This window comes from Melanostigma gelatinosum (genome assembly GCF_949748355.1).
Source record: "Melanostigma gelatinosum genome assembly, chromosome: 3".
NCBI classification, from domain to species: domain Eukaryota; kingdom Metazoa; phylum Chordata; class Actinopteri; order Perciformes; family Zoarcidae; genus Melanostigma; species Melanostigma gelatinosum.
The window spans coordinates 23,188,183-23,200,427 of record NC_136636.1 but is presented as its reverse complement, the minus strand read 5'-3'; the positions used below and the strand labels follow the sequence as shown (position 1 = coordinate 23,200,427).

General features: G+C 42.2%; 1 protein-coding gene across 2 annotated transcripts; it reads left to right on the top strand.

The window, feature by feature from the left end:
* Nucleotides 1–623: 623 nt before the first annotated feature.
* Nucleotides 624–10,904, top strand: hp1bp3 (heterochromatin protein 1, binding protein 3). Of its 2 annotated transcripts, XM_079297212.1 has the most exons (13): nucleotides 624–715; nucleotides 1,184–1,264; nucleotides 2,110–2,266; nucleotides 4,023–4,085; nucleotides 4,195–4,351; nucleotides 4,462–4,605; nucleotides 5,285–5,344; nucleotides 6,276–6,415; nucleotides 6,905–6,995; nucleotides 7,091–7,250; nucleotides 8,195–8,306; nucleotides 8,531–8,686; nucleotides 9,358–10,904. In XM_079297212.1, the coding sequence occupies exons 2-13, from the start codon at nucleotides 1,198–1,200 to the stop codon at nucleotides 9,959–9,961; spliced, it is 1,911 nt and encodes a 636-aa protein (XP_079153338.1). In that variant the 5' UTR covers nucleotides 624–715; nucleotides 1,184–1,197; the 3' UTR covers nucleotides 9,962–10,904. The 2 variants fall into 2 exon arrangements, with proteins under 2 accessions (XP_079153338.1, XP_079153339.1); XM_079297213.1 differs by lacking the exon at nucleotides 4,023–4,085.
* Nucleotides 10,905–12,245: the final 1,341 nt, after the last annotated feature.

The following is a 12,245-nucleotide window of genomic DNA, read 5'->3' as shown; positions in this document are numbered from 1 at the left end:
ATAAGCAGATAATTTAACCTGAAAATACTAACATCCATAGACTGTATATAAGAAGGTTGCATTCTTAATGGGACACCATTAGTGGTGAAATAGTCCGAATTTAAACTCCACATAATGATGCAACTAGAAAGCTAAAGTATATTTCTAATGTGTTCTGTCTATTTTATTATTGTGTATCCACTACTGTTTTGAAAAAGAAAATGTGTTTGTCTTCATTTTAACTTTGTTAGACAACTACAGCTCCCATGAGTCTTTGCCACAGACGACCTCTGAAAACCTCATCAGGGCTGTAGTTTCTGAATGCTTATACGTTCATAACTGATTTATATCGGTTGACTTAACGATGTGCTCAGATTGTGTTGAACTGTACGGTAGACGATATCAATGTAACTCAAAATAACGACAAACGATTAAAGTATAATGTTGAGCTTTTAGAAACAATAACGAAAGACATTTTAAAAAACGTTGGTTTGCTAGCTAGCATCTTTTCCATTAGCCCCGATCGGCTACACAACGGCAGCGACGAGACAGTCAAGAATTGATTTTAAAAGGTCAGTGTCGGCGGCCATGACAGTGGGGATCCTTCGACGTGCTCTGTGACGCTCGACGTAACCAACGGTCCTAATGGGGCGGGGCTCGTAAACAGTGAAATCTAAATAAAGGATCGTGCAGAAATTTACTCCAAAGTAGCTCACTTTTTCTCCACTATTAAGAGGTAAGTTTGATTCGTGTTATGTTGAGTCACTCGCTAAATGTGAAGTTGCACGGATGCGATGCTGGAAATGATGCGTAGGCTGTTGGCGCTAACTCAATGCAACTGAAATGAATTTTCTGCCTTGTGCGACGCCATTACTGTGTATAAACCGACGGACAAAATGGCGAAATTGCCGAAAAAATTCTGGCAACTCATTTTCTGGCTCGTGTAAATTATCGAAATTCACTGGCGGAGACTGGCGGTTAAGCCAAAGAGCATTGAACCGTATTGAAGGTGGTTGCTTTTGGAATCACAAGTGCAGCACCCTTTCTTCCGTTTCCATGAGAATGGGGCCCAAATGAATGAAGTGGGTTTTACGATGTCGCCATGTTTAACCACGCACGTACACAGGAATGGGCACCAAACCAGTGTTGTGTGCTAACGTACTTTTTGTCTTGTTTGCGTGCGTGTTTAATTTTCCTCATCCAGGTTAATCTCGTGTAATGCCGATACGCCGAGTAGCAGCGACTCCGACCCCGGAGAAGGCCCCCTCCGCTGCAGCAGAGAAAGGTAAGGCTGGGGTCGTCCATCACCTGAACCAAAGGACCCGTGAGCGCGCATTCATCGGCACTCATTACAGCCCACACAGTGACTGTGGTCAGTCTGCAGAGGCATGTGTGGGCATGTTCTTTTTAAAACTGATAAAATGTCAGAATGATATACAATATTTATTTACGTGCAGACTTAAATCATACAGAATTGCAGTAGAACATGTGGACGTGTTTGATAAGATGGCACATTCAAAAAAAGTTCATAATGCCGCATGAAACCCTTTTTAAAATAAGGGAGAGAAAAAAACATTTACGCTGTTCGGCCAACTTTTCATTGCAAAAATCCCAACTGTCTTTAAAACATTGATATTAAGTAATGTCCCTTAAGTCAAGTCCAGGCTTAGCTACAGCACATGTGGCCAATCAGCAGCCACAAGGTTGAATCAAGGGGAATGTCATGCTGGAGAGGCAAACCAGTCCCGCACAACCAGAGCAGTAACATCAACCTCTGGGTTTTTAGGAGAAAATACAGCAACATGTACATTACATTGTCAGAGACTTTTGTTGCATGTTGTAGACTCTTGTCTGTCCTGTAAACCCTACATCAGTGTCCTGACCCAACACAGGTTGCAAACATTATAACCCAACATGTGCTTATCCATTTATTAACACACATGCCTGTGTTTTGCAGTGAAAAATGCTCCTGCAGTGACTCTCTTTATAAATTGCCATGACTTTATTTCAAACGATTTCCCAAAGCAGAACAAAATAGAAAATTACAAAAGATGCTTCCACATCTGCTAAATTTAAATGAAAAAATGTGATATTCTTAGCATTGTTGTTGCACATATTTCCTCCTCACAGAGGCTGAGGCGTCCTCAGAAGAGTCACCCGCCGCCGAAGAGGAGCCGGCTGCACCGCCAGCCGAGGAAGAGGAGGCCACGACTGAGCCCACAGAGAATGGGGAGAAAGCCGAAGAACTCTCAGAGGAGAAGGGAGAAGAAGGGACAGAGAAGCAAGAGTGAGTTTCACCAGAGAGCTAGTGTGCAACTGTGAACGCTGCGATATTTCACTTTGATAGCACTTTTACCTGTTTATATTATCCTTACCTCTGCTGGATGACCGCAGGCTGCTCCTCTCACGGTGGCAGTGTTGCATTGGACTAGCGCAGTGCCTGTTTAAAAACATGCCTGTTCAGAACGGGCCGGGGGGGCTTGGCCTGTGGTATTGCTGCTTCCTCGAGAACCGCTCATACAAAATACTTTACACTCGACCCAGCGCTTCGTTGGGCCCTGACACAAAAAAACACATTGTGCCGTGACTTAGTTGAATCACACACACCCAAGTAGTGGTGCAACGGATCATAAAACTCCCGGTTCAGATCGTATCGCGGATCGGTCAAAAATCGGATCTACACAAAAGGGAGCAAATATAACTTTTACAGATCCCTGATCACGTTTTATTTTGCCGTTGACACTAATTGATGATCATTGAAGATCCATAAAGGCAGATACAGATCCCGTTGTTTGATTATAGCTGCTGGTCTACAAGGCTCCAGGCTTTTTTGCCACCGTCCCAAACATTATTTCAACCGCTCTGACGTCAGTTTAAACCATCAAAAATTCTCCGTTTACTTTGTTATAGTGACCTATAGTTTTTTTTTTCCCTTCTTCATAAAAACACAATTTAAATGATTGGGAAATAAAATATTGTATTTTTATGGATTAAAACAAATCTTGTCATGCGTAGTTGTAATGATGTAGTAGAATCTGCTTAGTGTAAACGGGTCATAGTTCATCTCTAATAACTATTCATGTTGTGAAAACATCTCCTGCAAACAGCTGGGTTTATTCAAGTTTCTCACTTACACTACATTTAATAGATCACACGTGAACACATGATAATGTTATACTTTACCTTTAGTACTTTAATGTGTACTTCTACTTCAGAGGAAAACATTGTAGTACTACCATTTACCTGACAGAAATGCTACTGGTTAAGATTCAGATTTGATTCACAAAATATAACAATTAAAGGAAATATGCTGCATTTTTGCAAAGTTTATCAAACGTGTCGCGAGTCAAAATTTGACAAAAGCTCTCCATTGAGTCCCCAGCAAAACACCCGGCGAGTGGAACGTGGATCGAATGAGGGGTTCTCGAGATACGCGAAGCACACACGGGGAGACATTCCTGTCTTTTTTATTTAAATGTGACCCGTCACGGCCGCATTCATTCGATGGATATCAGACGGATGTATCGGTCCCTTTGTCCGCAGTCTTTGAGGAATCCAGGAGGAAAGGACGTAAGCGTCACCAAAGACTGCCGATTTAGTACCAGCTCAGTTCACATCTGAAAAGTTCAAAGAAAGGACGGCGTTATCTACATACATGCAGAACAATGCTAAAATAAATTTTGTTTGTCCACAGAAATTCAGCAAAATATATTCTGGAATTAAAAAAGTATATATATTTGTAGGTGACATTTCTAAAGCCTCATAGACCTTTTTCTTCATAACAAAGTAATGAACTTTGTTTTGAACGTTTCTCAAAAACCGTATAAGAAACAAGTGGGGGGGGGGGGACTCTCATTGAGCTGTAGTTGAGGTATTAGTGACATTTGACGGATTCTCCTCCATCTCTTCTCACAGACGAAGCACACATTGACTTTTCTGCACGCAGTACACTAGCATAGCACTCCAGGGAGGGTCAAATTACATGGTGATCATTAAGACAGATGTTCTCAAACTTCATTTTGTCTTTCCCGTCGGTGACAAAGGGACAAATGCAAGGACTGCGCGGCTGGACAGTGTTCAACACACTGCTATGTTCTCCTACCAAGGTGAGGATGTGATATAGATAAGGGTGGTAAAAATCACAGTGAAATATCGCTTCCAACGGATCGAACCACTTCACTGAACTTGTGTCTTGCTCCTCCTCTTTGGCGGCAGGTTGAAGGATGGCTACAAGTACGTGAAAGCCAAAGCCAAGAAGGTGAAACGGACGATTCCTGCGTGGGCTAGCGTCGCTGGCAGCAAAAAGCGTCCCGTTACCAACTTTGCAGGCACTCAATACAAAGTGGATAATATTCTCATCGAAGCTATTACGGTGTGTAGAAACCCTGTAAACCCATCAACGCAGTCGCTCACAGGGGTTGGTTTTTTATTTTACCGCTTTTTTCTTTTTAAAATCTGATTTCTTGTCGTCTTTCTTTACAGTCTTGTAATGACAAGTCTGGCGTTTCATACCAGTCCTTCATGAAATATATTCTGAAAAAATACCCGGAGATGGAGCTCAACAAGAAGAAGTTTCTCCTCAAGAAAGCAATGAAGAAACATTTGGAGAAGGGAACCATCAAACAGGTACAGAATGATATTTGGGGGCAAAACATCTTCTAATTTCGCATCAGCTCAAATCTGGAACTTTTCATGGAGCATTAATGAGAACAAAGAAGATACAAATGCAGCCGATTGCTCCGTATTTGACTCGTTTTAACACCGGAGTCCTGTCGGGATTACGGGTTTGGATGGTGTTGCTGGAGTGTAAACCTCCCAAAATCCACTAAAGAGCCAGATAGAGCTGCTAACGTTAGCATCAGCGCTTGATGGCATCCACGACCAGCTTCCTGTCGGTGGAGAAATGCTACACAGTGGCTGTGTTAGATGTGAACAGGTTCAACATAACTTCTAACTCCACAAAGTCATGTATTTTGAAATGCTGCTCAGTCTTGAAAGTAGCGCTTCCTTCTGTAGGCTGTATGATAGTTAGCTGGACTAATGTTTGCAGTTAGTGCAAACGCACACCGTAAAGTCCTTAACTTGGGCCTTTGCTCACATATTTCTAGTTTTGAAAGGTTTGAAACGCTCCACACACATTACATTTCAGAGCTCCTTGTAAACGGCTTTAACCTTTGGTGAAATCCAAAGCGTGACAGTTTTTAGCGATTGGTCTATTTCACAGATGCTCATTAATTAAAGTGTGTGGGAACACAGGAGTGTGTCGGGTCTGCTTACTCTTGTTATTGATCTGTCTCTCACACAGCTGAAGGGTAAAGGCCTTTCAGGAACCTTCGCCATTGGGAAGCAGTCCTCCTCCACTAAGGTATGTCACAGCAAAGGTCGGTACTGATGTTCAATAGTTAAGTGCCGGAATTACAGAATTAACAAACGTGAGTTAATTGGAGGGTTCGGAGGTGCTGAGGCCTGTTTCAAGCCTCTTTGCTAAGCTACGCTAACCAGCTGCTGGCGGTAGCTTCATATGAAATGGACAGAGATAACAGTGGTGTTGCTCTTCCTCTCATCTTAAGGCAAGAAAGTGTATTTACCAAAGTCCAACTATATCTAAAGGCCTGAGGAACCTTAAGTAGTAGAACACAGTAGAATATAGCAGTGCTGGATGGCGAGATCAAACATCTGTATCTCAGTATTCTTTTAAGATATCGATATCTACAGGTTTATTTATTTGTGGCAAGACAATTGTTATTGTGCAACATAGTCCAAAAAATAAATCAAAATACGTTATTTTTATTTGTATTTCTCTGAAAAAAAATTATTAAAATATCGTAACACTAAATACTGACCACAGGCCTGTTGTTGAGAAGTGTGTGACTACGTCGGTGCTGTTGGTACAATGTCAGGATGAGAGTTTGACTGAACTTTGAATCCAGTGCTTTAATCATTGAAATCGTCTCGACTGTCTGTAGCTTTTTACCAAATGTTCATGCGTCACATTTAGTCGTGTGCGATTGTGTTTTACGCTGTTAACAATAGTTGGCTGGAGGTTATTAACCATGACCGAGAAGGGTACGCAGTTATGGGTCCCCTCTCAATACACTTATCTGCTGTTGTCCTGTGGCACTACTATGTGAAAAATGTATATCGTATGGGAAATTCAAACCGCCCAGCACTAGTTTCATAGATCTAATCCTTCTGTTGCTGGAGTAGTGTCAACAGTGTCCTTTTGTCATTTTCCAGTACGAGTCTCGGGTGTGTTTGGTTGTAATTGTCATTCATGTTACCGGATGGTGTTGCAGAAACCAGCTGTGAGGGCCGAGGCTCTGGGAGACGCTCTTCCTCTCATCATCACTCGGCTCTGTGAGCCCAAAGAGGCGTCCTACTACCTGATCAAGAAATACCTGGAGCAGCACTTCCCCAACCTAAACATCAAAAACAGGTACTCGCCATTCTTTTCCTGTCGAATGTTGTTTCATGGAACTCTGCAGACAATCGGCCAACAATCTATTCTTTTTAATTCTAACAAGTCTTTGAAGTTTCAAAGGTTTTTCAGTTTTAATCTAACCAACCATCAGAAAACTCACCATATTGAACTATTGATGTTAAAGGGAATAGATGCAAGCAAGTTGTATTTGGGAGGCTGTAACCTGCAAAAGTAAAATATTTACCTTAATTATAGATTAATCCATGTAAATTAATAAATTCATCACTGATAAAAACAGCAATCGATTAAACAAAGTTTTAAAGAACTACAGACGACGAAATCATATATGCTCACTGCACGTTTTTAAAATGTTCAAACTTCAAAGATACACAGCTACACACGCCCCTTTAGCGGCTCAGTAAGTTATAGAAATGGGTGTCTAATGTGTTGTTATTTATGATTGTTGGATATGTTAATGACTTCATGACTCCGGGCCACCCTCAGGCCAGATCTACTGAAGTCAGCCCTGGTGAGGGCAGTCGAGAAAGGACATCTGGACCAAATCACTGGGAAAGGAGCCAATGGGACTTTCCAGGTAAATCTCTCTACAACACGGTTGAAGCAACAGATTCAGTGACGGGCTTACGACCCGATATCCTCAAGAAAATGTTCATATCCCGACTGTCACAGCTGAAGCGTACCGGTAACCAGGTCCTGTTGAAGGGCAGCAACTTGGAGGAAGCCATCACTGCCGCCATCACAGCCATGAATGAACCTAAAACCTGCAGCACCACCATTCTGCGCAGATACCTCGTGGACGCAAACAAGGATAGAAAGGAGTACCAATTAGGTAAGACTCCGTTGGAAAAGAACGCAAAATTGTGCCGTTTGATCTTCATGTTGAGTATAATGGATTCCAACAGTTTTCAATCAAGGAAGTAAATACAAGCAACACAATCTTCTCTGCTGTTCATCCATTGTGTTGCTATTTTGCAGACGCGCATAGTTTCACCCGCATCCGACTAAAAACCCCCCACACACTCACAAGGTCACTGTTCAAATTCACTTCAGTACACACGCCAGTCATTGAACGCATCGCTGTTCATAGCGCTGATTCTGACTGGTTTTTAGTTCAGTGGTACATTCAGTCAGTCGGTGGGTCAAACTTAAGTTTTGCACAAAACTAGGCCTGTAAAAGCACAGTTTTCAAGTGAATCAGCCATTTTATTTTTGGACGAATCACAATGCGTTAATGAGGAAGTAAAAGTAACTATCTCAGCGAAGTGCTCCGAGCCACCAGGGAGGAGGTCCACTCCTAAAAGCTGCTGATTCTGTCTGAGGAATTGGTGATTCAGTATATTCAGAGGTTTGCTTTGTGCTTTGGTTCCCGTGCATCCTCACGAAACCTTTTGTTTATTTGCGCTTTAAACAACATGCAAGACGAGCGAGCACTCTTAAAGCCACATGTTAGCACGTGTTCTTATTGTCTCGATGATACCACAGGATGGATGTGAAGGTGTCTGTAGATGTTTTTGACATAAACTATTTCTTCCAACATGAAGGCAAGTTGATCACAGCTGCTGTTCCCTGCAGAGAAATAAAGAAACCTTTACTCCCACGTTTCCAGCTCACAAGAGGCTGATGTAGGAAAAGGTCACTTGAAGGGCTCAGTTTGTGAAGTGTGCCTTCTTTTCATTCCCTAACATTTCAAACCTAAACGCTGCTGGATGAGCTTTTGGTTACACGGTTTGTGGATCCTAAATGGTGCACTGAAAGGAGAACTCTTTTCTTCAGTGGCCAGTCTGAGGAGGACCCTGACAAAGTGTAAAGTACTCGGCTGGATGGAGCAGATCACCGGTCACGGCTTCACAGGAACCTACCAGCTCTCGTTCCCCTTCTACCCGAGGTACGCCAGCTACATTTAGCATTATTTAAGCATTTCATGCTCACAATTCCTTTTGTCTTCATCACACATTGGATGGAAAGCCTACTGTATTGACTAAATAAACGTTTAACCATGTGACAAAGTGTAATTTATATTTTCGGGTTTAAGCCCAGCCGATGAGACGCTTTGGAGAAAATATTCGCCGAACAGAAAGAAAGCCCTGATGATTTTATTTTTCTCTTTAGCCCTACCATCCTGTACCCAGACAAGTTCAACGACCTTTCGAAGAAAAACCCACCACCCAAGCGGAGGCGGACGGTTGAATCTTCTGACGAAGACGAGGAAGAGGAGGAGGAAGAAGAAGAAGAAGAGTCTGAGGATGAAGCTCCCTCTCGGAGGAGGTGGGTGAAAAACAAAATAAATCTATACCTAGTATCCTAAACACAGGGTTGTATTGTGCAAGCAGTTTCTCCAATGTTTAGAAAGACACTCTGAAAAGAGAAATGCCTGAACGCCGACTCGAAACCACGAATCTACGTGGACTTTTTGATCCCGGTCACAGCTTCATCAGGTCCAAATGGTTCCAGCGTCTATATATGTGCACCAGGAGGCTGGTGTCAACAATCAACAATTCAAAATATAATACACATTTGAGAAGTTAAGTTACATGAAATGAAACATTGAAATATTTTAAATGACAGAGCACAAAAAGGGTATTAAACCTGAACATTTTCACACACATGCATCATATTACACAGTGATTTAAATGTCTTTATGGTTTCGGCTGTGAACACTTACCAGAATAAGCTGTATATTTCAATGTTACACCATATATGTTCTGGTCAGATGTCTGAACTTTACTTGTTGGAGTGGAAGCGTTTTATTGTCGACAGCCATTTCTCAACATTTTGACCTGACAAAGATCCCACAGGGATCGAAATGCTGTCCATCTAAATGAATGTGTGGTTTGGAGTCAGTGTGCAGGCGTTACTCTCTTAATTCATGCAGCCACATGTGATGTTTATAGTCCCGCTACTTCTACTCAAGTTAAAGCTGTTCAAATTGCTTTTAGAAAATCTCAAAAGAGGCCTCCGCCCAAGGCTCGCCGTCCCCCACCGGCCAAGAAGTCCCGGAGCACTAGTCAGTCGAAAGCTAAAGGCAGAGGACGCTCCCTCGCAAAGAAGTCTCCTGCCAAGAAGTCTCCCGCCAAGAAAGCGGTGTCTTCGGCCAAGCGAGGGGGAAGGAAACCATCGGCCTCTAAGAAGGAATCCACGCCGCCTCCCAAAGCCACGCCGCCTCCCAAAGCCACGCCGCCTCCCAAAGCCACGCCGCCTCCCAAAGCCACGCCGCCTCCTAAAGCCACGCCCGTCAAGAGAGGAGCTCCTGCGAGAAAGCCCAAAACGCCAGGTGTTAAGAAGCTGACCAAAAGGGCGGCCAAGCGACCGGTGTCCAGAGAGTCGTCCCCCGAGGAGGCCGTAGTCACAAAGGAGACGACGAGGAGCGGGTCCAAGCGGTCGAAGCCCGAGGAGGCGGCGCCCGCGGTTAAAAAGGCGGCGACCAAAGGTGGGTCCAAGCGGGCCGCGCCCGAAGAGACATCCCCAGCAAAAGCAGTCAAAAAGGGGCCAGCGAAGAGCACCAAGCGGTCCACCCGCAAGTCCAAGAGAGGGAAATACTGAGCCCAGGAGAGCCTTTCATGAACTGGGCCGCTCTGTTTCAATGCTCTTTTATCAGTTCCTCCCTTTTTAACAGGGCAGTAGTTTTGATTTTATTTTTTTATTTCTATTGTAGATTAACAATGTTATCCTTCCAAGTTTTACTGTACACTGAGAGTTTTGGGATTTCCTTTTTAATCACCATGTGTAGAAAAGCTCAGTTAGTGTTGCCGTTAAAACAGATGTGTGACCAGCTGGGAAAGATGGGTAGAACCAGGTAGTGACTTCCGTTTTTATATCTGTCCCACGCCCACTCTTTAGTCGTTGGCGGCACACGTTCCTAATATCAAATGAAGTGAGAGATCAGTGTTTGAGGGTTGAAAAGTTTAAACCGTTCCTAATATTTTATAAAATACAGAATTTACTGTTGTTGCCCTGTATCGTGGGATAAAACAATGTTGTTGACCGTGCGGTACTGCATAAGAATTTGAATTTGTATCCATCCTTCTAATTATATTGTTAATTATTATTTACAATGATTGATATTTGTTTATTTAAAACAAAAAATGCCCTGAGAGAAGATTTGACAGGTTGAGGACTTAACAGAGGAGAAAACACTCGTTCGTGTTCATTTCAAACACATTGGGGGAGAATGTCTTTTTGATACGTGTCTGTAACAAAAATATACATTAATTGGTTTTATTGTGCCACAGCTGTAACGCAGTACCAAACTGTACGAGATGTGTGTTAATAAGAGAGGATAATCGCTCATACGTACCCTGCATGCATGTATTCCTTGTGTTGTTAAGCTTTTTTCCCCAAGTCATTAATAAAATGGCTATATTTGTAAACTTGCTGTTTTTTTTTTAATTTATTTTATTTACATGGAGAATTTCAAAACACACAGACATTCCAGAATATAAAGATGTATCAGTTATTAGTTTCTTCGTTGCACAAAACTAAACGGTTCTGTAGATGTAACGGTCAGAGCTGAGACTAGCAGGTGTCCTGTTTAAAACACAAGGGGACATATTCAACTCAAAGCATCAAGCATTTTAACATCCTCCTCATTGTTCAGTGGAGAGAATCATTGCTCTGTTCGATTTCTTAAAGTGTGGAGAGTTACTCATTTAATTGATGCATTCCATTTTGGATATTTATTTCAAAATTGTTGAAACTACATCGTATGTTTCAGTGTGGGAGAGAGGTTCAAACGTGGGATGCATTGGTGTAAAGTAAGTTTATATTTATTCGTCATAAGGCATGTCTCACACTACGCTTCTACTCAACGACCAATCACAAGTAAATATTAACCCTTTTACCCGTGTGTGTGTGTGTGTGTGTGTGTGTGTGTATATATATCTGACAGCTATAATTACTGGTTGTTAGATATATATTGTACATGAAAATGTATTTAAAGTTAACAAAATAAGAATTATTTTAGAATAAAGAATTAAAGCGGTGGTTCTTGACCTCTTTGGCTGGTTGGGGTCTCCGTCTCAGATCTCTATACAAGTTGTTTGCAGCTGCACCAAACACATGCTTCCTCTGGAAACTTCTCAGAGGGTTTAAATTATGTATCGAAGCATTCAATATGTGACCCTCTCCCAAAAAAGTCTCTAGTGACTCTTATGAGGGGGTCCCAAAGTTAGAAAGTTGGATGAAACTATTGAACAGTACAGAGTGAGTCCTATGATACTGAAATGAAGAAACATTGAGAAGAGAAGCTCGTCTTTAAAGTATTTATTCTCTGCGCAGAGGAGGTTCAATCGTCATATAGAATGCAATGCGGTCTGAAGGAGGAAGGAACCCAGAGTGTTTGAGGCCTTGAGCACATGGTGCTCAAGGCCAGGAGGAGTTCATCACGAGCACATCTGGACAACCGTTGAATGGTCCACTGGTTGCATCTCCATCCAGCCCCTTCTCTAAACTGACAACAGCATGCCCCTGATTAAAACACACACACACACACAATATTACTCAACCTGAGAGGACCCTCGCTGACCAGGTCTGACATTCATTTCCTTGTTTCGACAAAAACGGCCAAAACACTGAGTGGACAAGTAGACAGTGGATGTATGGGAGACTGATTTTATTTACTTATCTATTTTATTATATAACATCGTTATTTGCTGTATTTTTTTACCGCTCTGAATTATTTTGTTTTTATTTATTTTATTCATTATATTTCATAATCATGCTTTGTCAACACATGTCATGCCAATAGAGCCTCTTGAATTTAATGGACAAAAATGACAAAATGTAACATACAAAGAATCCAGGTAAATATTAGCAGCACATTCATAAC

Bases quoted from the DNA above. Each gene is read 5' to 3' on its own strand.
- hp1bp3 (XM_079297212.1), top strand. From the start codon at position 1,198: ATGCCGATACGCCGAGTAGCAGCGACTCCGACCCCGGAGAAGGCCCCC. The intron at 4,606-5,284 runs GTACAGAATGAT...TCTCTCACACAG, and splicing joins AGAAGGGAACCATCAAACAG to CTGAAGGGTAAAGGCCTTTC. The intron at 8,687-9,357 runs GTGGGTGAAAAA...AATTGCTTTTAG, and splicing joins GAAGCTCCCTCTCGGAGGAG to AAAATCTCAAAAGAGGCCTC.